The 20,922-nt window shown below is 39.0% G+C and overlaps 1 protein-coding gene across 3 annotated transcripts in view; it reads right to left on the bottom strand.

The window, feature by feature from the left end:
- Positions 1 to 38: 38 nt before the first annotated feature.
- GATA4 (GATA binding protein 4) overlaps positions 39 to 20,922 on the bottom strand; it is a 66,083-nt gene continuing 45,199 nt past the window's right edge. For all 3 annotated transcript variants that reach the window (XM_087930115.1, XM_087930110.1, XM_026715983.2), the window contains exons 3-7: positions 8,532 to 8,698; positions 7,784 to 7,909; positions 3,207 to 3,294; positions 2,290 to 2,438; positions 39 to 1,250 (exon numbers count right to left, since the gene is read on the bottom strand). In XM_087930115.1, the coding sequence (XP_087786241.1) occupies positions 1,068 to 1,250; positions 2,290 to 2,438; positions 3,207 to 3,294; positions 7,784 to 7,909; positions 8,532 to 8,698 (713 nt within the window). In that variant the 3' untranslated portion in view covers positions 39 to 1,067. The remainder of the gene's footprint in view (positions 1,251 to 2,289; positions 2,439 to 3,206; positions 3,295 to 7,783; positions 7,910 to 8,531; positions 8,699 to 20,922) is intronic.

Genomic DNA, 20,922 nt, shown 5'->3' with positions numbered 1-20,922 from the left:
CTGGAAAACACATAGGTAAAACACTATGAGTTGGTTGCTTTGAAAGGAAAAATAGATTTATTAATAGCAAAGGAGGGGGGATTAATCAAGTTGACAGAAAAGCAATTAAATTAACACCAGTGTGCTGCTGGTAGTCATAAAATTGCTGGATCCACAACATTCTTGCTAGAATCCACCAGCCATAGTGGATTGCAGCTATGAAGACAAAACTGTTACTCTGTGTTCCATACTTTAAAAAAAAAACTCTGGAGTCCTCAGTTCACGATTGCAGAATTTGCCAACCACACACCTCCATTTTCTTCTGGATTCTTGTGGGCCACCATCCTTGAACATCCATTTGAGTTTCTTGCAATCAAAGATAATAAAATTTTATATGCAGTCTCTTTGGGGAAGAATAATTTTTATAAATCAAAATGGGAAATAGAAAACCAAAACTCAAGCCTATGCCAGCAACTAGCCTGTTTTCCATTCTTCTTTGCATATACTACTAGTTCTTTAGGCTTCGAATTAGCATGGGATGGATAGCTATCACATCCCAAATCAGGAAATCAGATCTTTCATAAAGGCCACTAGCCACTGATCCTACATAATCCAAAGTTTAGGGATATTGCTGGCTTATTTTTTGTTTTTATTTTATTTTTTATGTTTTTTAACATCCATTCTATTTTTATGGGCTGGCTTATACATTCTTTCATTTTTCAAAGGATGATTGAAGACTGAACATGTGGAAAGCTGCAATTACAATTTTTTTTCTAGCTCATACATACCCTTCACATATACACACATAGACAAACATACCATTTGATATTATATCTCTGTATATCAGTTATGTATAAACATGTAATATTGGTGTCCAGGTTATCTGGAGGATTTCTTAAAAATAGAACTTGAACAGGCCAAAACAATTTGGAATGGTTCTTCTAAGACCAGAACTAGACAAAAACAAAGGATGGGAGGGAGAAACAAGAAAAGAAAAAGAACAAACAGTATTGCTTGATAGTTGCCCATCGCTTACGAGTCCTAAGCTTGGTAACTCCCTTAGAAGGGGGTGAGGAGGCAAAAGATTGTTAAGCTGTGAGGATGTCTCCATGTGTTTCCCCCAAGACTAGGCTGTTCCAAGAATCTTGCTTGGTGTTAGGCTGGGGAGAGTGGTTGATGGCTGCTTGGTAAGCCTGTGGGGAAAGTTTGAGAGTAGGCACAGTGGAGTGAAGAGCAGGTCCATGCCCAGACATTGCCGCAACAGAGAATGCCTAGTGGGGAGAAGGAAAAAGAAGAAAAAACATAAATAATGGGAAGGAAAAGAGAAAATAATGCTTTTTCACTGTTTGCCTGAAGCAGTCTCTGCATGGGGCTCTGTTTTTCCCATTTCCCTTTGCAATGGTCACAATATAAACCTTCGGACCAAACTACCACATACACCTATACCATTTGCCCTAAATTATCAAATGATCAAAAGGCATCTTTTGCTATTTCACTGTATTTCATTGTGAGCTATGGTTAATTCTGCCTTCTCCATAGCAGACTCTGTGCTACTAAAAAATTTGCCACTGAAACCGAAGCCTTATAATTTGAGAGGCTAAAATGTACTTGTTCATTGAGGCCTATTAACAATTTCAACTGCTCCACTTCTTTTACCGATTGTAAAGCATGATAATATTTTGTCTAAACATTATCTAAAGTGAATCTAAATGATACTTTTAGATTTAGCTTAATTATATTTCTATTGTTGCAGTTGTATTTTTGTAACAGTCTTAAGCCACCAGCAGCACATTAATAGGTTAAATAAATTGAAAACTCAGTAAACTTTCAAAATCCCCAGCCACATTCCCCAGTGAATCTGGCTTCCCCATTAACTTTGCTTGTCAGAAGGTTCCAAAAGCTGATTGCAACAATGGCACTAAATACACTGTTGTAAGTCGAGGACTACCTGTATATAAATCACATGGACACAGTCTTCTCCATTACAGAGAAATGTCTTACATCTGGAGAGATCCAGAATAGGAAAAGTTACCCTAATGGACTCTGATTATGCAACCTTTGCTTTAGAAGCTTAAAGTATGCAGGTGGGCGCAGGAGTTTTATTAACAAGCTCACCATAGAACGCTGAAGCTTTAACTCAACTCTGTTCGGTTAAATTCAGTGCAGGATTGTTAAGAAATTAAAATACAGAGAAAGCCATATGCGTCTGATTTTGAACTTGACAGAAAGGCAGAATACAAACGCAGAGCCAATAAGCAATGAGACGATATGACTATATATATATATATTTTGCATAATAAAAAGCTTCACCTGAGGAATAGGGCTCGGGTGTCCATAATGAGATGAGATCCCTGGTTCTGTCTTGATGGGGCGCATTTCTTCAGCAGTAGTAGTGGTGGTCGTGCTGGTGCAGGGGGCTGAGCTAATTGCAGTGGGGAGGCTTTCATTGGTGGCTGACCCTAGGGTGGGAGGTGGAAAAGGAGGAGAGAAACTGTTAAAGCAGATCTGCCCTGAGACTTTAGCCAAAAATTAAAGTATTTGCTGCTGTAATGAGAAAGAATGTTAAATAAGAAAAAAGGCCAAATGGATCTTTATCAGGAAGGTTTTCAGAGAAAAACACCTTGCCACAGCATGACATTCAGCTCTTAGGTAATTACATGAGTTGATGCCCAGATACCTGCAGGACTCCCTTCTCCCATCTGAATTGGCCCACCCAACATGCCCATCTTAATGGCAGCAGCTTTGGTCAAACTCCAGCAATGAAATAAGGGGAATGGAGGGCAAGGAAGTGCTGTCTGCTCAACCTTGGGAAATACCTTCACCTTAGAATGCAGGCTAGGTTCTTTCTAAGGTTCTTACAAGGTGGAATTATTCCAAATACTTGATTAAATACTTGGTTCTCACCAAATTTATTTCACTTTGGATTACTTCTCTGTATTTTTTTATACGTGGAAGGTTTTGTTGATAGTTTATAACCTGTCACAAGGTCTATTTTGAATTGGTGGTATCCAAGGGGAATGCCTGAATGAGCGAGTGACTGAGTGAGTGAGTGAATGAATAAATGAAAGAATGTTTGAAAGAAAAGTGATGTAATTTGAAGGACCACAGAATTCCCATGTTTGCTTTTGGTATACTTTTTCACAGCTTTGGCAGACATTAAGCTTAAATTGTAATTACCACTGAGTCATATTAGATAAGATAGGTTTTTTTTTCCTAATTGTACTCACCTGCTGATGTCTTGGATTTGCTCAAGTTCTTTGGTTTACGCTTCCTGGTTTGGATCCCTTCTTTTCTCATAGCTAAAGGTCTTGGAACCTATAAAGATGCATTAGAGATCAACATTAATCCCCTAGAAAAATCTGCACTTTTTGAATGTACAAAAGGCTGTGAGTAGCTCATTGTTTTCTTAACTGTGATTTGGGTGTGCTCCCTCATGTTGACACAACAAATGCAAAATGAATGTGTGCTGCCAAGGAGATTTTCTGGAGACAGTTTACAAAGAGACAAGAAAATGGTAAACTGTATTTTTATTACCTTTTGACAGGCAAGTCAGATTCATAATGTGAGGTATGTATTAGGAAAAAGCCTCTTTCAGGCTATAAATAGAAAGAAGTATATTTTTGTTATTGTTGTTCCTGGGCTGTTTGTTATAGCTTTTGATTCATAGTGGGCTAACTGAGGTCATTGTGCTGCCAAAAGCTATAGTCCCCCTGTACTGATTCAAATACAAATTTAAAACATTTTTAAATAATTATTTCTTTTGAAAATTGTTCTGCAGGTTGGAAAATAGATAGTGCTTAGTATATTCTATTTCTTCACCTATTTTTCCAGCAGTAAGGCTAAATCTGTTTTCATATCTGCCAACCTGCATTGGCTCAGCATGGCAGATTATGTTCTATTCCTTCCACATGCCAGTACAACCTCAAAAATGGCCCTCATTGCCCTGAGGCTATAGGGTAACTACCCATAGCAGTGGGCACTACCCTGCTAAGAATCACTGGGTTAAATCAGGCTGACTTTGGACATAGAAATTGTCAACATTCAAACAATGAAAATGACTGCTTGACCAGAAGAACTGCTGATTGAACTCAACAATATGCATGGGGCAGTGGTGGGATTCAAAAATTTTTACTACGGGTTCTGTGGGCATAGCTTGGTGGGCATGGTTGGAAAATGATATTGTAAAATCTCCAATCAGAGGTGGTATTTGCCGATTCTCCGAACTACTCAAAATTTCCACTATCAGTTCTCCAGAACTGGTCAGAACCTGCTAAATACCACCTCTGGCATTGGGATATCATTGGATTATGTGAAATACAACAAAAAGGCAAAAATTTAATTGAGCTTGAGAAGACTTGGCATTTACTCTACACTAAAGGTGCCGAAGATGGACGATGTGATGGAGTTGGTTTTTTAATCAACCAAAAGCTGGAAGACATGTAAAATTTGAAAGTATATCAGACAGAGTAGCCCAATGCATCATTCAGTTGAACAAACAATACTAGCTTCAAATCATCCACGCTGATGCTCTAACAATAAGCTATATGGTGATGATGAGGTAGTCGAACAATTTTACAAAGATGTGGCCCATCTTCAAGGCAAAAGAAAAAAGCTGATACAAAAAATGCTAATGCTAACTTTAATGCAAGAATAGCAAAAACAGTGCCTGGGGGTGGGTGGGAAACTGGTCTGTATGGAAGTGATGAACAAGATGATAGAGGTGACAGGCTAATAGATTTTGCTGAAGGACAGGAACTTTACATCATGAACTTATTTTACTAGAAAAAAGCTAGCAGAAAGTGGACATTGAAGAATCCATCTAGGTACACAAGCAAAATTGACTACATCATAAAACCATATTCTGCAATTGTCACCAATCATTTTAATGTTGGAAGTGACCATAGAATGGTACGAGCTAAAGTAAAGATAGACTGTTGAAAAGAGCATATGAAAATGATAAAGACGTCATGAAAAAACAAAAATAAAGAGTGATTAGCTGTTAGAGAACAGTAATTTTGAGATTAATCTGTCAAATCTCTTTGCTCTATTACAAGATTTCAAAGAGATGAACATTACAGACCAAAATGAACAAATAGTCAAAAACATCCTTGAATCTGTTACATTTATAGCACCACCAGAATAACACTTGGTTTAGCCAAAAATCTCTTATGAGCAATTGATTTAATGATGAAGAATATTGAAAGTTTCAGTAATAAACTGGAGTACATTGAACTTTGCAAGACCGTAAGAAAATGTATCCAAGAAGAAACATGCCAAGTTAACATGGAACTTGTGAAAAGGGCAGTTGAAGAAAACAAAGAGATTAAGAGAGCAAAATGCAAGCTTATAGATAACAAAAAAGAAGTTTTTGCATTCAAACGTGAAGATGGTTTGTGTGTAGAACAAGATAGGAAATGTTAGAAATAATTGGAAAATTCTATTCAGAGCTATACAAAGATCAAAATCACTCAAAAGTAACAATACTCACAAAATAGGAAATGCCAGATATCCTAGTGGGGGAAGTATCAAGTGCCATAAAATCAATGAAAAATGGCAAAGCTTCAGGAAATGACTGTGTTACGGTTGAAATGCTAAAAGCTGGCTGTCACAATTTACACAAGATACTAGCAAAACTATACTTGAGATGCCTCAGAGAAAAAATACCCAAATGCATGAAAAAATACTGAAGTGATTCTGATACATAAAATGATTTAAAGAACTATCACCCAATAAGCCTTATTTCTATTATCTACAAGATTTTCACCAAGATAATAGCAAAAAGAATATTAAAAGTATTAAATAATGCACAGGCAAAGGATCAGTGGCTAAAGTGGCTAAAGCACAATGGACCATACCTAGGTTGTTCAGCAAGTTATTGAAAGGCACAACGAGTACACCATACCTCTGTGCATGGCTTTCATTGACTACGAGAACGTGTTCGACTCAGTAATTCCAGCAAGCAATAATTAATGCATTGCTCAACCAAAGCTTGGACATTGCTTACTACATCAATATATGAAAAATCAATGATGACAATTTGCCTTAAGGATCGTAAAGTGGAAATCAACATAGAAGGAGGTGTACAAAAAGGCAACATAATATCACCTATCCTTTCTCAGCCTGCCTTGAAGAAGTATTTTGCAAACCAGACTGGGCAAAAAAGATGGAATAAAAAGCAATACCGCTTATTTAAATCACTTAAGATTTGCAGGTGATGTTATTCTCTTCTCACAAGACCCGAAAGAACTACAAAGACATAAGAACTGCACAAAACAGGAGAACCATTTGGCTTAAAAATAGATCTGAAAAAGAACCAGGTTATGTTTAATAAATTTATCAAAGAATTTTTAAAAAATACCTTGAGAACTAGACCACTACATATACCTTGGCCACTGGATCTCAGTGGAAGGTGATACAATAAATGAAATTGAATAGCTTGTTAAATGTAGTTGTCAGGCATTTGGCAATCTAAGCGTAATTTTCAAGAATAACCTCCCTCTATGCTTGAAGAGAAAGGTTTTTGATTAGTGTGTACTACCTGTTGTAACATATGCCAGTGAGACATGGACACTAACCTCACAATCGATACAAAAGTTATGAGTGGTGGAAAGAGCCATGGAAAGAGAAATGCTCAGCATTACAAGACAAGATAGAAAGACCCGCACATGGATTAGAGAACAAACTGAAAGTATATTATCAAGGGAGTAAAAGAACTGAAATGAAAATGGGCTGGTCCCAAAGCAAGAAGAACTGATGGCAGGTGGATGAAGGCTGTCATAGAATGGATCCCGCTTGATAAAAAGCATCCATGAAAGAGACCTAAAACAAGATGGATCAATGACATCAGCAAGTATTGCTGGCCCAATTGGCAAAAGAAAGCTCAGGACCGTGTTAATTGGAAACAAACAGAAGAAGCCTTCATTGTGCAGTGGATAAACAATGGCTAAAATGATGACGACGACAATGGAAAAAGCTGTTTTCAGTTTCCATTGTTTCCCATAATAAAACATGTTCTTTTAGAAAATGAGAACTTTCAGAATTGTTGAATCAACAACTAAGTCTACTCTGGGTGAAGAGTCCTAGAAGGACACCTCTACTAAAGACCAAATCCAGCCCTCCCCAAAAAACACTCTTCAGATCAGGGGTGGGATTCAACCGGTGTTACTACCAGTTCGGTGACTGTGCTTTGCCTGACGCGCGGCATGTGCGCATGTAAAAAACCCTTCAGCTGTGCCACCCGGACAGTTGAAAAGCACTGTGTACAGGTGCACAGCATTTGAAAAGCCTCTCTTTTGCCTGAATTTTTCAGCCTCAGCTGTGCCGTGCAAAGCAGCTGAGGTTAAAAAAGCAGGAAATAAAGGACAGGTAAGAGCCCAGGCGGATGGGTGGGCCAAACAGCAGCAAACACAGAACCGGTTCGGGGTCTGCTGCTCTTCAGATCTACCGGTTCTTTAGAACCAGGCAGAACTGGTAGCATCCCACCCCTGCTCCAGATTTATAAGGGCAACACTATAAATCCCCAGCCAGGATGATTGGATTTTTTCCCCACCATTTTTCTCCTCTGCCCTCCCATCTTTGGCTTCAAAGGAATGCCCAGAAGGGGCAGTTTCTTTGCACTCTTTATTAACAGGAAGCCCTACACAGGGAGAAATGTCCTGATGCCACTTTCTTGATCTATTTCTTATAAAGCAGCCTTCTCTGGTGCCCTCCAGATGTTTTTACATTCTCAGAATTCCCATCCATCAGGACTTTCAAACTGGGGGAAATTGCCACAAATAGGTTATGCTTTGTTTTCTGCTCTCACCCCATGGAGCTTCATGTATAAGCCACAAGCATTGCAGACTGGCTCTCCTTCAGCATTTCGGCGCCACAGTGTGGTTGTAGATGTATGGCAGTTTGCACATGACAGTCCAATCCGACGGGAGGCTGACTGTGAGGCACAAGAGTTCAAAGCAAGAATAACTGATTAATTCACTAAGATTCAGCTTATCTGTCAATCTTTTTTTACTAATTATCATAACTTGCTATAAAATATGCCAAAACAACTAGACACAAAAACAGTTTTCCCTCCATGCCATCACTGTGCTAAATACCTAATTCCCACAGCACACTCTTATACCTAAGGATATTTACTCATGCAGTAGGGCTGTATTGCTATTATCTTTTTCATCTTTCCTATTACCTTCTTCAATGGCAGGGATGTCAAACTCGCACCCCACCCTCATTTTAGCAAAGGGGGAAAAGTCGCGATGCATCATGTGATGACAACGTGACACTGCAATTTTGACACCCCTGTCCTATGGTATCTTATGATTTATGATTTTGTTGTTTGTATGTACACTGAGAGCTTATGCATCTGAGACAAATTCCTTGTCTGTCGGAGGAGGACGAATAAGCTTCAGAGCCATATTGAAACTGTGTTATGATATACAACCTTATAAATGGTATAAATCTAATTTGCTTTTTACAGGTCAAGATTAATAGGAGACAGGTGGGATTGAAACACAAAGGAGATTCTCACAGCCTGTGAACATTTGCATCACATTCCTTACCAGCCTCCTCTGGGGCTTGATCAGTGGCCGGTTAATGCCATTCATCTTGTGGTAGAGTCCACATGCATTACAAAGATAGTGGCCAGTGCCATCTCTTCGCCACAGTGGGGTGGACATAGCACCACAGTTGACACATTCCCGACCTTCGGAGTAATCATCAAAAAACTCTGTAGGCATAAAACGGGAAAATGAAGTCAGTCATCAAAGGATTTTGTCATGTAGCCATTTCACAAGTCTTTAGTATAAACTCTTGAGTGCCTTGAACACCCTTCTTTAGTCTACCAGGATGGTGCAAAAAGCTGACGGTTGTTATCTCCACCTTTTTATTTCAAGTGTTTTTGGTTTGCTTTCAAAGGATAAAATCTTTCTGCCACACTTCACATAAAAAAGACAATGCATGTCAATTTCATGAATTATTTTTACTAGGAATCTGCAAGTGGCCTACACAGGGAATAACTTTGCACAGTTTTGTACATTCATATGTGTTGGATAACAGTTATCATTTCCAGATAGCCCAAGCAATGGCCATGCTGGCTATGACATTAAGAGTGTTTAAATCCAGCACATAACAGAAACTATCAAGTTGGGAAAGCACAAAGCAAGGTCTCCCAATTACTGTTGTTCCTAAAATTGAACAGTAGAGGGAGATCTTATTTCAGCCTATGCCAGAACAAATGGCAGACCTGTATTATTTACACTGCTAACTTCTACAAAGAAGTTGGATGAATTTATCAAATATTTAAAGACCTATTGTATTTAGAATGTGTAGCAGATAGACTGCTCTGCTTCTGTCTCCTTATTCAAGTCTGAAAGTTGGTCAAGGGATTTACGCATAACACATTAAATCTGCTAAAAACACAATTGCAGGACTCCTATAATTAAACCATGCCCAAACCAAAATAATAATGAAAACATATTGCTAAAAATAATAATTGGATTCAGACAACCTATTAGGACAATGCCTGGATTTCCATAAGTAATGGCAAATGCCCAACTTGGTTTTAGTTTAGACACTAATATATAATATATTGTGTGAATCCACTGCCTCTCCCCTAGATAATCTTCGTTCATTATGAAAATATATCCAAGGTTAGATCTGATAATCTTCCTAAGAGATACCCTGAAAACTTCCAGGGCTGGGGCATTTAAAAAAAAACCGTGAAGAAATAATGAAAGCCATTACTGAATTGCCAGAAGATATTTGGAATGGTTATTTCCAAAATGTCACAAGAGTTGAAATGGTCCAAGAAAAACTCTTGAGGTGATATGGCATTATCTTTTTTTATATTTCTGGGGAAATTTTCACTCTGACAAAAGGTGGCTCAGTTGCATCTGGAAAGGGTTGTAGGATCAATTCAGTTTTCTCTCTTCTCTCACCTGTACTCAGACCTGTTTAATTGTTTTGATGGGATTTGGATGGCAGAAGTGAGAAAACTAAAGAGACAAATAGATAAAGACAACTTGGTCTTATTCTTTGATATTTTAATTTAGCAAATTCTTTAGCAAAAAATGATGTTTTTAAAAGAATATCAGCATTATTGCTATCACAATCCCATCTGGTGCAATACTTGAATGCAGATTTGACTCAAGTGTTCCTCCTCGTCTCTCATTTACGACTGTCTATGCACTGTCTATTTCTCCCAAATCCTGGAAGTCACCCCAGCTCATTCTCCCCATCATAGCTATTTCAGTGCCAATATTAGAATCTATATTTTGTTAATGTTATCTAAAAAGGATATCATCAGAAAATTGACTGAGCAACTTGATTCAACTAGAGCAGGAGTGTCAAACTCACATTGTCATGGCTGGATCACGTGATGTATCGAGGACTTTTTTCCCCTTCGCTAAACCAGGCCTGGGTGTGGCCAGCATGTGACACATCCGGCCTGCAGGCTGGTAGTTTGACGGCCCTGAACTAAATTATGATGGTTGGTCATGATTTATTGAATTTATCACAGTGGCTGAATTCAGATTGTTATACACCCAATCAGCAATTGTAAAGGTTCCACCCCACCCCTCTAATAGGCATTTACTACGGGTTTAAGGGGAAGGAGAGTCAATACTGTCATGGGTGAAGGACATTAAAAAGACATGTTGCTAAAGAAAGAGGAAGATGACTTGCATTTGGCATTCACTGATATTGTGAAGAAGCCCCTCTTTTAAAAAAAATATCATTTTGTAGCATCTGCACTAATTATGTTTAGAAGACCTTGGGCTCTTAGAAGCAAGAATTTGTATATTGAAGAAAAATGAATCTTCCATAGTTGTCAGAGTGATGCTTCTTGGACAAAGCTATTAACCTTGCAAAGCGAAAAAAGACACAATGTAAACGTGTGAATTTATAGACTCAGAAGGTTTAATAGAAGTTTGGAGGATGATTTCAGAAAAACTCACACATATGCATACACCCCCAAGGCACTGTTGCTCTGATCAAAGTCCCTACTATCTCCCAAGCAGCTGTGTCTAAGTTAAGAACAACAGTGTTGGGGGAAAAAAAATCAGAGTACCATCTGTTATAGTTGTGGGATTTTGTTCCAAAGGGAGAACCATGGGAGATACAGTAGCTCTTTGCCTCCAAATACAGTTTGCATAATTGTAAACAAAGCAAATACTGTGAAGGTGCTATAATCCTCCTCCAAGTGAAACTAGGAAATATGGAACGTCTCGCTGTTAAGAAGGACACAATATAACCAACAAACAAAATAACTGCACTTTAAATAATACTGACTGAAATTGGTTCAGATTCTCTCACACAGGGTGGGGGGGGGAGGAGAGATTGCACACAAAGTCCATAAATTGTCTTCTATTTAGGAGCAGAGATTATAAAACACAAATAATGTATATATGAAATAGTGGAAAAGAAGTATCCCAAATGAAAATTGGAGGAGGGCAGAGAAGAACAAGAGCAGGAGGAAAGGCAGTCTGCACTGTCCTCAATTTATATATGGTACACACTGGAGCTGCCTGGGATTTATCATGTAGGAACAGAGGGCTGTTTGTGCCGAATGTTGGAATATTGAGACAAAATATACATAATGTCCCGGCCTGGGTAGATAAGCAATGTATTTTTTTGGAAGACATTCAACCTTGACTGTGCCAGACAGAAGCTGGAAAGCTTTAAAAAAACTGCCTGGAAGCTTTTTGAAAAACAGCATTTGGTTTGGAGAGTCTGTAATAAATTATAATTTTTTACCCTTTGAATGTGGAGGAATAAGCTAATTTTGTACACTTCAGTAATGGTTTCGAAGAATGCCTTTGGGCCTTGAAAGAGTACCTCATCTCTTTAATATTTACTAAACAATCACATTGTTTTTGGCATGCATCTGCTTAAAGATGCAGCTGCTTTAAAAAATCAACTTATTAAAATAACTCATAGCTTTGTCTTTTTTTCAGCTTAATCAGTTTTAATGATAGGAGGATGTTTTATTTACATAATGTTTAAGTGTTTCTAAAGCATACTGAAAACATGCACAGCTGTGCTGGATACATATTGTATTAGAATTGTTGATTTTCTATTAGTTTTACATACTGAAGGTTTTTAGCAGTTTTACTTTGAGTGTGCAAGCATTTTCAGGCTTCATGCAAATGTGTTGGTGGCAGCACACCCCAAACAATGATCTCAGCCAAGAAAGAGATTAAATTTGATTTAATATTAAAAATGGCAATTTATAGGGAATTTTTGGAACAGTTCTTAGAACCATTTCCAACATCTTGTGAGAGACAGATTGTACTTTTTGGCAATACCATGATGATGCACTTTTATTGTGCTTTGTACTTTCACAAAGAAGGGCTGTATAAAAAACATATTAAACGGAGGATCGATTATGACTGGTAAAGTAGCAGTTATCAAAAATTATCAGCTTCTACAGTTCATACCTAAGAATTGTACTCTAGGTGGCTGATGCTATAATTATATGAGATCATTTTGTAGAAGCTTTATATACAAATGTATGCATGAAAAAGAAAAGTGTAAATTATAGTCTTGTCATAGTATCAAATAATTATAGAGTCCAACTGAGAATAGTTCTATACTATAGGAGTGTGCATCAATTCTAGAAATCAATAATATAGGTGATCCATAATAGGGGTATTTGCAGGCCATATGTTATATTCTCCCGCTGTACAAGATTTCCCAACTCTACCTGAAATTGTTAGAAACTGTTGGAAACCCCTCTTCATGCATAATTATGGTTCTTGTTGAAATTTACATTCTAAAGGCTATCAGTAAAACTCCAGTCGCATTTTCATTTTAATAAAATTAAGCTGTAGCAGAAACAGGCCTGAACAAGTACATAAAAATGGTCCTCTCACAATGTGATCCTCTTCAGCTCTCAGCAGTGAATTGCAACCCAAGAGAATGTGATGGAAGAAGATGGATATGTGTAGAGAACCATGGAGAAAAAGCTTTGAAGGGAATACTCAGAGGTCAGTTAAGAAACAAGAGCATTCCTTAAAGCCCCAGAAAGAAGATAATGTTAGGAAAAGGTTCAAACTGATTCTTCTCTGAGTCAGAGTAAGGATAGGTAAACAGAAGCAAACTTGCAAGATACTGTAGCCCAGGGGTGTCAAACTGGTGACAGGCCACGCCTACCCCAGCTGCATGAAGGAAGAAAATGTCACGATACATCACATGACGGCAATGTAGCACCACAAGTTTGACAATTGTGCTGTAGTCTATCTCAATGAAGTATAGTTCCAGTCTTCCTATGGGGTCATCTTCATAATCTGGCTTATGTTTTGAGCTGACATATGCATTAATATGTAATAGGGTAGGGGTGCATTAGGGATGCGGTGGCTCAGTGGCACTGAGCTTGTCAATCAAAAAGTTAGCAGTTCAACGGTTCAAATCCCTACCGCTGTATAACAGAGTGGATTCCTATTATTTGTCCCAGCTTCTGCCAACCTAGCAGTTCGAAAGCACATAAAAATACAAGTAGAAAAATAGGGATCACTTTGGTGGGAAGGTAACAGCACTCCGTGTGCCTTTGGCATTTAGTCATGCCAGCCACATGACCAGGGAGACATCTTCAGACAGCGCTGCCTCTTTGGCTTAGAAACGGAGATGAGCATCGCCCTCTAGAGCTGGAAACGACTAGCATGCATGTTTTGGGGAACCTTTACCTTATGCATTAATACATAAATATGAACATATAATAAAATTCCAGATTAAAATAACGAGAATATGGGTTGTAAAAATTCTGTACCATAAAAAGTTGGGCATTTTCTTTAGCCTGGGAAAGACATCTGCCTAATCCTCTGGAGTATTAATGTCATTTGGAATAGATTATGGGAACTGGAAGCTAAACATATAAAGAATGGTTGCTGAAATTGGGTATGTCTAGTTTAATAAAAACAAGGACTGGGGTGACATGATAGCAGTGTTTCAATATCTCAGGGGCTGCCACAAAGAAGGGAGTCAAGCTATTCTCCAAAGCACCTGAGGGCAGGACAAGAAGCAATAGATGAAAACCAATCAAGAAGAGAAGCAAACTAGAACTAAGGAGAAATTTCCTGAAAGAACAATTAATCAGTGGAATAACTTGCCTCCAGAAGTTGTAAATACTCCAACACTGGAAGTTTTAAAGAAGAGATTGGATAACTATCTATCTGAAAAGGTATAGGGTTTCCTGTCTAAACGGGGTTGGACTAGAAGATCTCTAAGGTCCCTTCCAACTCTGTTATTCTAATTCTAAGATTGCTTTGGTCTGCATAGGCTATTAATTTAGTTCACTATAAAGTGTTTCCTCTTTCTCCTCACTCATCCACCATTATTTTAAAGTAAACATGCCATGGTAACTTTGCACTAATTACTTCTCTGTTCTACCCTATTCTGAGAAACATACCTGAAGAGTTCTGAAGTAGAAACATTTTTTATTCCAAGAGCTGTCCAACCTATTAGTTTTGTATCAATTTTGTATCACTTTTCTCTAGATGATCAAGGTAGCTTACTGGGAACCTCTCTTTTATTCTCACAAGTCTGGAACATCAGTTGGGTGACAGACTGGCTCAAAGTCATCTCAGGAATTTCCAAGCCAGAGGGTGGACCATTTAGTCCAACACCTTAACAGCTTTGTTATATTGGCTTTCATCAGTGAGTAGGACCCCAACACATTAAGATATAATACCATGCTTCTCATAAAATAAGGCCGGGTCCTTTTCTTTTTTCTTTTTTTGAGCCCTGAGAAAACGGCTAGGACGTCTTTTCAGGGGTGACTTAATTTCCTCCCCCACACGCACCCCAATCTAGAGCACCCCAAGCGCACTCAGCTCTCCACAAGGCTGTTTCTATCGGCCGATGGAAGCTCCACGAAGGCAGAATCACCAGCTGCCTCAGGGTGAGGCGTTGCTGCCTGCTGAGTGCTCCTGACAGGAGCGCCCCATGTGCACTCCCCTTGTCACGAAGCTGTTTCTACTGGCCGATAGAAGCACCCCAAAGGCAGAATCACCAGCCACTTCTATCGGCCAGTAGAAGTGGCCTCTGGGCGAGCGCCCCACGCACACTCCCCTTGCCATGAAGCCACTTCTACCGGCCTTTGGGAAGCTTCCATTGGCTGTTAGAAATGGCTTCGTGGCTAGGGGAGTGCGCATGGGTGCTCACCCCAAGGCCACTTCTAACAGCCGATAGAAGCGGCTGGTGACTCTGCCTTTGGGGAACTTCCATCGGCCGATAGAAACATCTGGTGACTCTGCTTTGGGGAGCTTCCATTGGCTGATAGAAATGGCTTCGTGGCAAGGGAAGTGTGCGTGGGGCGCTCCTGTCAGGAGTGCTCCATGGGTAGTCATGCCTTGCCCTGAAGCAGCTGGTGACTCTGCCTTTGGGGAGCTTCCATCGGCCGATAGAAATGGCTTCATGGCGAGGGGCGTGCGCATGGGCATTGGCCTGAGGCCGCTTCTACCAGCCGATAGAAGTGGCTGGTGACTCTGCCTTCAGGGAGCTTCTATCGGCTGATAGAAATGGCTTTGTGGCAAGGGGAGTGTGCGTGGGGCGCTCGTCCAGAGGCCGCTTCTACCGGCCGGATAGAAGCGGTTGGTGACTCTACCTTTGGGGAGCTTCCATCGGCCGATAGAAACAGCTTCATGGCAAGGGGAGTGTGCGTGGGTGCTCACCCCGAGGCCACTCCTAACAGCTGATAGAAGCAGCTGGTGACTCTGCCTTTGGGGAGCTTCCATCGGCTGATAGAAATGGCTTCATGGCGAGGGAAGTGCACATGGGCACTCACCCCGAGGCCGCTTTTACTGGCTGATAGAAGTGGCTGGTGACTCTGCCTTCGGGGAGCTTCTATCGTCCAATGTTCTATCGGTAGTAGATTGGGGTATTCTTGCCTAGGCTACCTGCAGGGTGCTCCTAAAGGCAAGTTTTCTCCCTCCCCTTCCCCCCATTTCTCTTTACCTCATGTAGTTTTAACGAACAATGTGAGAAATGGCGGGGAAATGCATGGATTAAATAGGCCTAAATTTTGGGGGCGGGGCTTAATTTCACCTCATGCCTAGAACTCATGCTGGGCCTTCCTATTGGTGGAGGCCGTATGGTTGGAGAAACACGGTACCTGCTAATACTATCAGGTTCACATGCTATGAGCTACTTCTTGCATGAGGTGAATTCATCTGAACAGAGTTTCCAACTTTTTTTTTTCACAGTTTGCACAGTACTTCCCCCTTTTGGAATAGTTTGTAGACAGTAAAGTGTTGCAGCACACAACACTGAATACAAATTGTTCAATTCAGGCAGTAGCTCTGGTGGTTAAAACATCAAACTTGGACCAAAATCCCAACCCTATTTGATTATGAAGTGTGCTGGGGGCACTTAAGGACAGTCATTCTAACTCAACAAGAAGATAAAAGGAAGGACAGAGGGATAAAATGAAGGAAGACCTTCATGAACACCACTTTGAGCTATTAGTAAATGGAATACAAATGTGATAAAATAAACAATAAAACTATTAAAGGAATGGATCTTGAGAAGTTGCTAAGCTATTGCCCAACTTACTGTGGAGCACAACTGCCAAAAGCAACTGGATTTACAGCTTTCTGCTTCCAGCAGCAGCTGCTCTATATTCTACCATTATGGGGCCTTTTGACACCAATTCTTTCCTGTAGGCATCCCAGCAATTTGGAAAGGAAATGGTTATTGAGGCAGCAAAAGGCCTCAGAGGCTCCTGCCTGGAGTCAGAACAATAGGTCAGCAAGCCACTAGAACCCATTCAGGAAAGATTTATGTATTTCTGATAATGCTTTTGAAAAATTCCTTTTGTCCACTTCAAGGGATATTTATATTCACTCCAAACATATATGGTAGTTTAGGCTGTCAATCTTATTTGACATCGGATGTTGCCTTATATGAAATCTGGCCCTTGGAACATCAAGCTCAGATCTGTTGGAGCTAACTGACCACAGACGTACAGTAAGAGTGTGTAACTTGTGTTGATTGAACAACCACACTAGATTTTAAATAGAGTAGACTAAGGACTAATTACACTCCTACTCTCAGGATTTCCCAGTCCTATCTGGAGTAGTTAGAGACTTAATTCAAGAATACTTCTGTGTGCATAGTTATGCTTCTTCCAGAAAATCACAGCCTGAAAATTATCAGAAAAACTTCAGGCATGCTTTCATTTTAATAGAAGTTTAAATGGAAACAGTCCTGAACCTTCTGAATATAAATAAACAAAATCTTTCTACAACACAATGCCCTTGAACTCTCAGCATAAGATTTGCAATCCAAAAGACTGACGACAATGAATGTGCAGTAAAACACACAATAAAATTACAGATTAAAGTAACAAGAAAACAAAAATCCTGCACTGCAGAAAGTAAATCCAGTAATATGTATTCATTAATTAATTCATTAATTCAGTCATTGATTGAACGAGCGGCCATAGAAATTGAATGAATGAATGACACAAATTAAAATGTCTAGGTATAGTTGCTGGTTTTGTATATTGCTGGGCCTCCCTGCCACAAGGGTTAGAAGAATTTGCTTTTGAAAATAAGCTCTATCAAAATCTGAACTGTACCAGCAATTTTACCATAACTGCTGAAAGGAATATACACAGACAGAAATAGGCCTTTCTGGAAAATTTTGAAGAAGAAAACTTAAGGGTCCCTTCCCCATCATTAAGCCTATAAATCTGATCTAACACATTGTGCTCACTTACAATAATACAATTATTGTAGTTCAGCCTACCTCTCAGGATTATTTGGTAAAATGAGAAATCATTCCAAGTACTGGGGTCTCCAGAGCACAAACACAGTAAAGAGAAATGTAAGAAACTAGTTTGTACTGTTCTCTGAGTGTTTTCATGATATAGTGGTTCAATTCTGCACTTTTTGAAAATGTATTAAGTTATAAATCATTGTACTAGCAGATTGTAGCAAATTGTTGGTAGTCTTTTAAACAGCAGCTCCTTCTCACTTATCTAGGGTAACTCCAAATATATTCAGTCAGCTTTACCTCTAGATAGAAATGCCTAGCTTTGCATTGTTAAAACAGAAGGCTTCTTTGTGTTGCAATTTTGAAGTCAATTCTATCCAGTTCATTGAGGTTTATTCCTTGATGGCTATGGCTTGGACATCTTAAGCATGCTCATATAAATAAATATATAACAATAATACCCAATGCGTGTAATATGGCAAAATCATCGTGAGCCACAGTGGCGCAGTGGTTAGAATGCAGTACTGCAGGCCATTTCTGCTGAGTGCTGGCTGCTTGCAATTTGACAGTTCAAATCTCACCAGGCTCAAGGTTGACTCAGCCTTCCATCCTTCTAAGGTGGGCAAAATGAGGACCCAGATGGTTGAGGGCAATATGCTGACTCTGTAAACCACTTAGAAAGGACTGTAAAGCACTGTAAAGCAGTACATAAGTCTAAGCGCTATTGCTATCATACAAATTCTCATTAAGATAGCTTAATGGGTTAATATCCCGCAATAGTGATCCTGATTAGAGGGTTCCCTGTTATGGGGAAATGAAACTCTTGAGGGTGGAATGGAATCGACTGTTTATCTTGCAAAAAAACCCAAAAAGTCACAATTAGTTGTCAGCCTGGAAACTTGATCAGGAGTAGGCCATACTATTATAGCATTTTCTAGTACATCCAGGTATTGCTCTTGATATTGCTCATTATTATTTCCTAAGCAGCGGGGGGTGGGGGAGAATCCTCTTTCATGTACCAAGTAAAACCGAATTATATTTGTAAATAGAACTCCATTGGCCAGCCACTAAAGTAGGATAAGAAGCTGCCCTCTGCTACCCAGTCAAGACATGTTTGGCATAACCTGCCAGTTCAATCAGCTTTCCATCTTGCTTTCCTTTTATCATCCCAGCTCCTTTCATCTTCATTCCCCAGCTTGCCAAATAGCAATGGGTTCTCAGTCATCCTGTCCTAGTGCTCTGTTTACAGGCAGAGGGAAATTTAATATCAACATTCCTAGAGTTTGCAAAGCAGCTTGTCAGATTGCCGAAGCACCTCTGCAAAGGCAAATCTGTGGACTGGGCAGGCACTTAGAGGCTCTAAACAAATCCCAAGAGAAAGCCTCTTCTTCCCCCTCCCCTCCACCTGCTGAGCAGAGGTTTCCTGAAACAATTTGTTATGATAAGAGATGGCTTTGATAAATCAGGGTACCACGCTGAAATTGATCATGTGAAATTCTACACAGATGAACGAGGAGCATCATCCATGGGAAAAGAAAGGAAAACACAATTAATGCAAGGAGGACATCCGAGTCATTCAATATTGCCACACCTAAAGTTTCTTTCCCTCTTGCTCCTCCTTTAGCCATAAAGGCAATTATTAACTGTCTTTTAATAATGGCAATTATTAATTGTAAACACATCTGCAATTTAGCATGTGCACATCCTCTTCATGACCTGTTTTCCTTGTTACCTTGTGGGAGGAGGCTTTGTGGTCCAAAGCAGAACATCTAGATTCAGTCACAGCTTTGTTCCATATAGTTATCAAACTTGTGAACTCTCATGTTTCCTTTTTCCGCTATGTATTAAAAATAGACAGTGATGAATATATAGGGGTGTGTGTGTGTGTGATGTATGGGTATACACACACACACACACACACACACACTTTCTTTTGAGACCAGGCAACAGAATTTCATTTTTAATGTTTGCCAGTATGCTCACAGTAAAAAAAAATGTCAATAAAGTTTATCTTAATCTTAAATATGTTTATAGTAAATTATCCTAATTTCTGAACTAAAGTATGAAATAACTAATAACTCCATAAAAGAAAGCAACCATATCTCACCTCACATCTATGAACTGTACTATTTCAAAGTGCAGTTAAGCAGGAAAGGCTAATGTTGTTGAACACTTGAACTGTGCGTTAAAAGGGATCCTTAAGATTTTGCTGCAAGAATAAATGAGAACTCTGGCTCAAGAAATTTTAACATACTGGATGTTGTTGGGGAAAATCTACCTGCTTTGCAGCATTGTTATGAAGATGAAAACAGAGCAGGGGACTTGTATAAATTTCATGATGATGATGATGATGATGATGATCATCATAATGCTAAGGCAAATTAGAATAATAAGAAATGGAAATGGAGTCTGGGGCAAATTTTATTTAGTTATTTATTTTATTTGTCAATTGCTTACAAAGATAATAGATATAAGTAAAAACATAGTTATGAATACATGGATACATATAAGAAAAATAAAAAATATATTAAAAAAACAATAGGACAGGGATGGTAGGCACGTTTGGTGAGCTTATGCACGCCCCCTGACATTTAAATTGTATATTTCAACTCTTCCTATTTATCATTTTTTTATTTTGTCTGTGTTTCTTCTTTGAATTTTTATTTTCATAGAATCATAGAGCTGAATATAATCCAACTTCCTTGCTTAACACAGAATTTATTTGTATTTCTTTCACTTATTTGGCACTTTTCCTTTAACAAACTTAAAGGAGCATATATGGATAATTTTTATCCCCACATCAAAATAATGATAAAATAGACTGGACTGAGATTAGCCCCAAAATTATCCCCTGACCTTCATGGTCTAATACTGACTTGAATATGAATGTCTGCAATCCCAGTTCAGCATTTTAGCCAATATAACACACTGATTTTCACAATACAAGAATATGTCTATAGTTAGTTTTCTGGCCATTGCAGCAACATGATTCTACAATTCCTCAAATCAGTTTCTTTTTTTGTTGAGCAATGTTTCTGCTAGCCAAAATTAGATTTCTGATAACCTCTTATTAGTCATAATCCTATCTTGCGGAGTAACAGTTTTTGCATCTTGTACTCTATGTGTTCGTTTTTGCTTAACCTTAACCCAGGAAAAAATGGCTGGAATTTGCTAGTACTGCAAAACGCAGAACCAGCTAACATGCTTACTTTGCTAATTACAGTATTATTTTCCTGGTTA

This window comes from Pseudonaja textilis, chromosome 1 (assembly GCF_049901715.1).
Source record: "Pseudonaja textilis isolate UNSWEBS1 chromosome 1, rPseTex1.2, whole genome shotgun sequence".
Lineage (NCBI taxonomy): Eukaryota > Metazoa > Chordata > Lepidosauria > Squamata > Elapidae > Pseudonaja > Pseudonaja textilis.
This window is presented reverse-complemented; position numbering and strand designations above follow the sequence as displayed.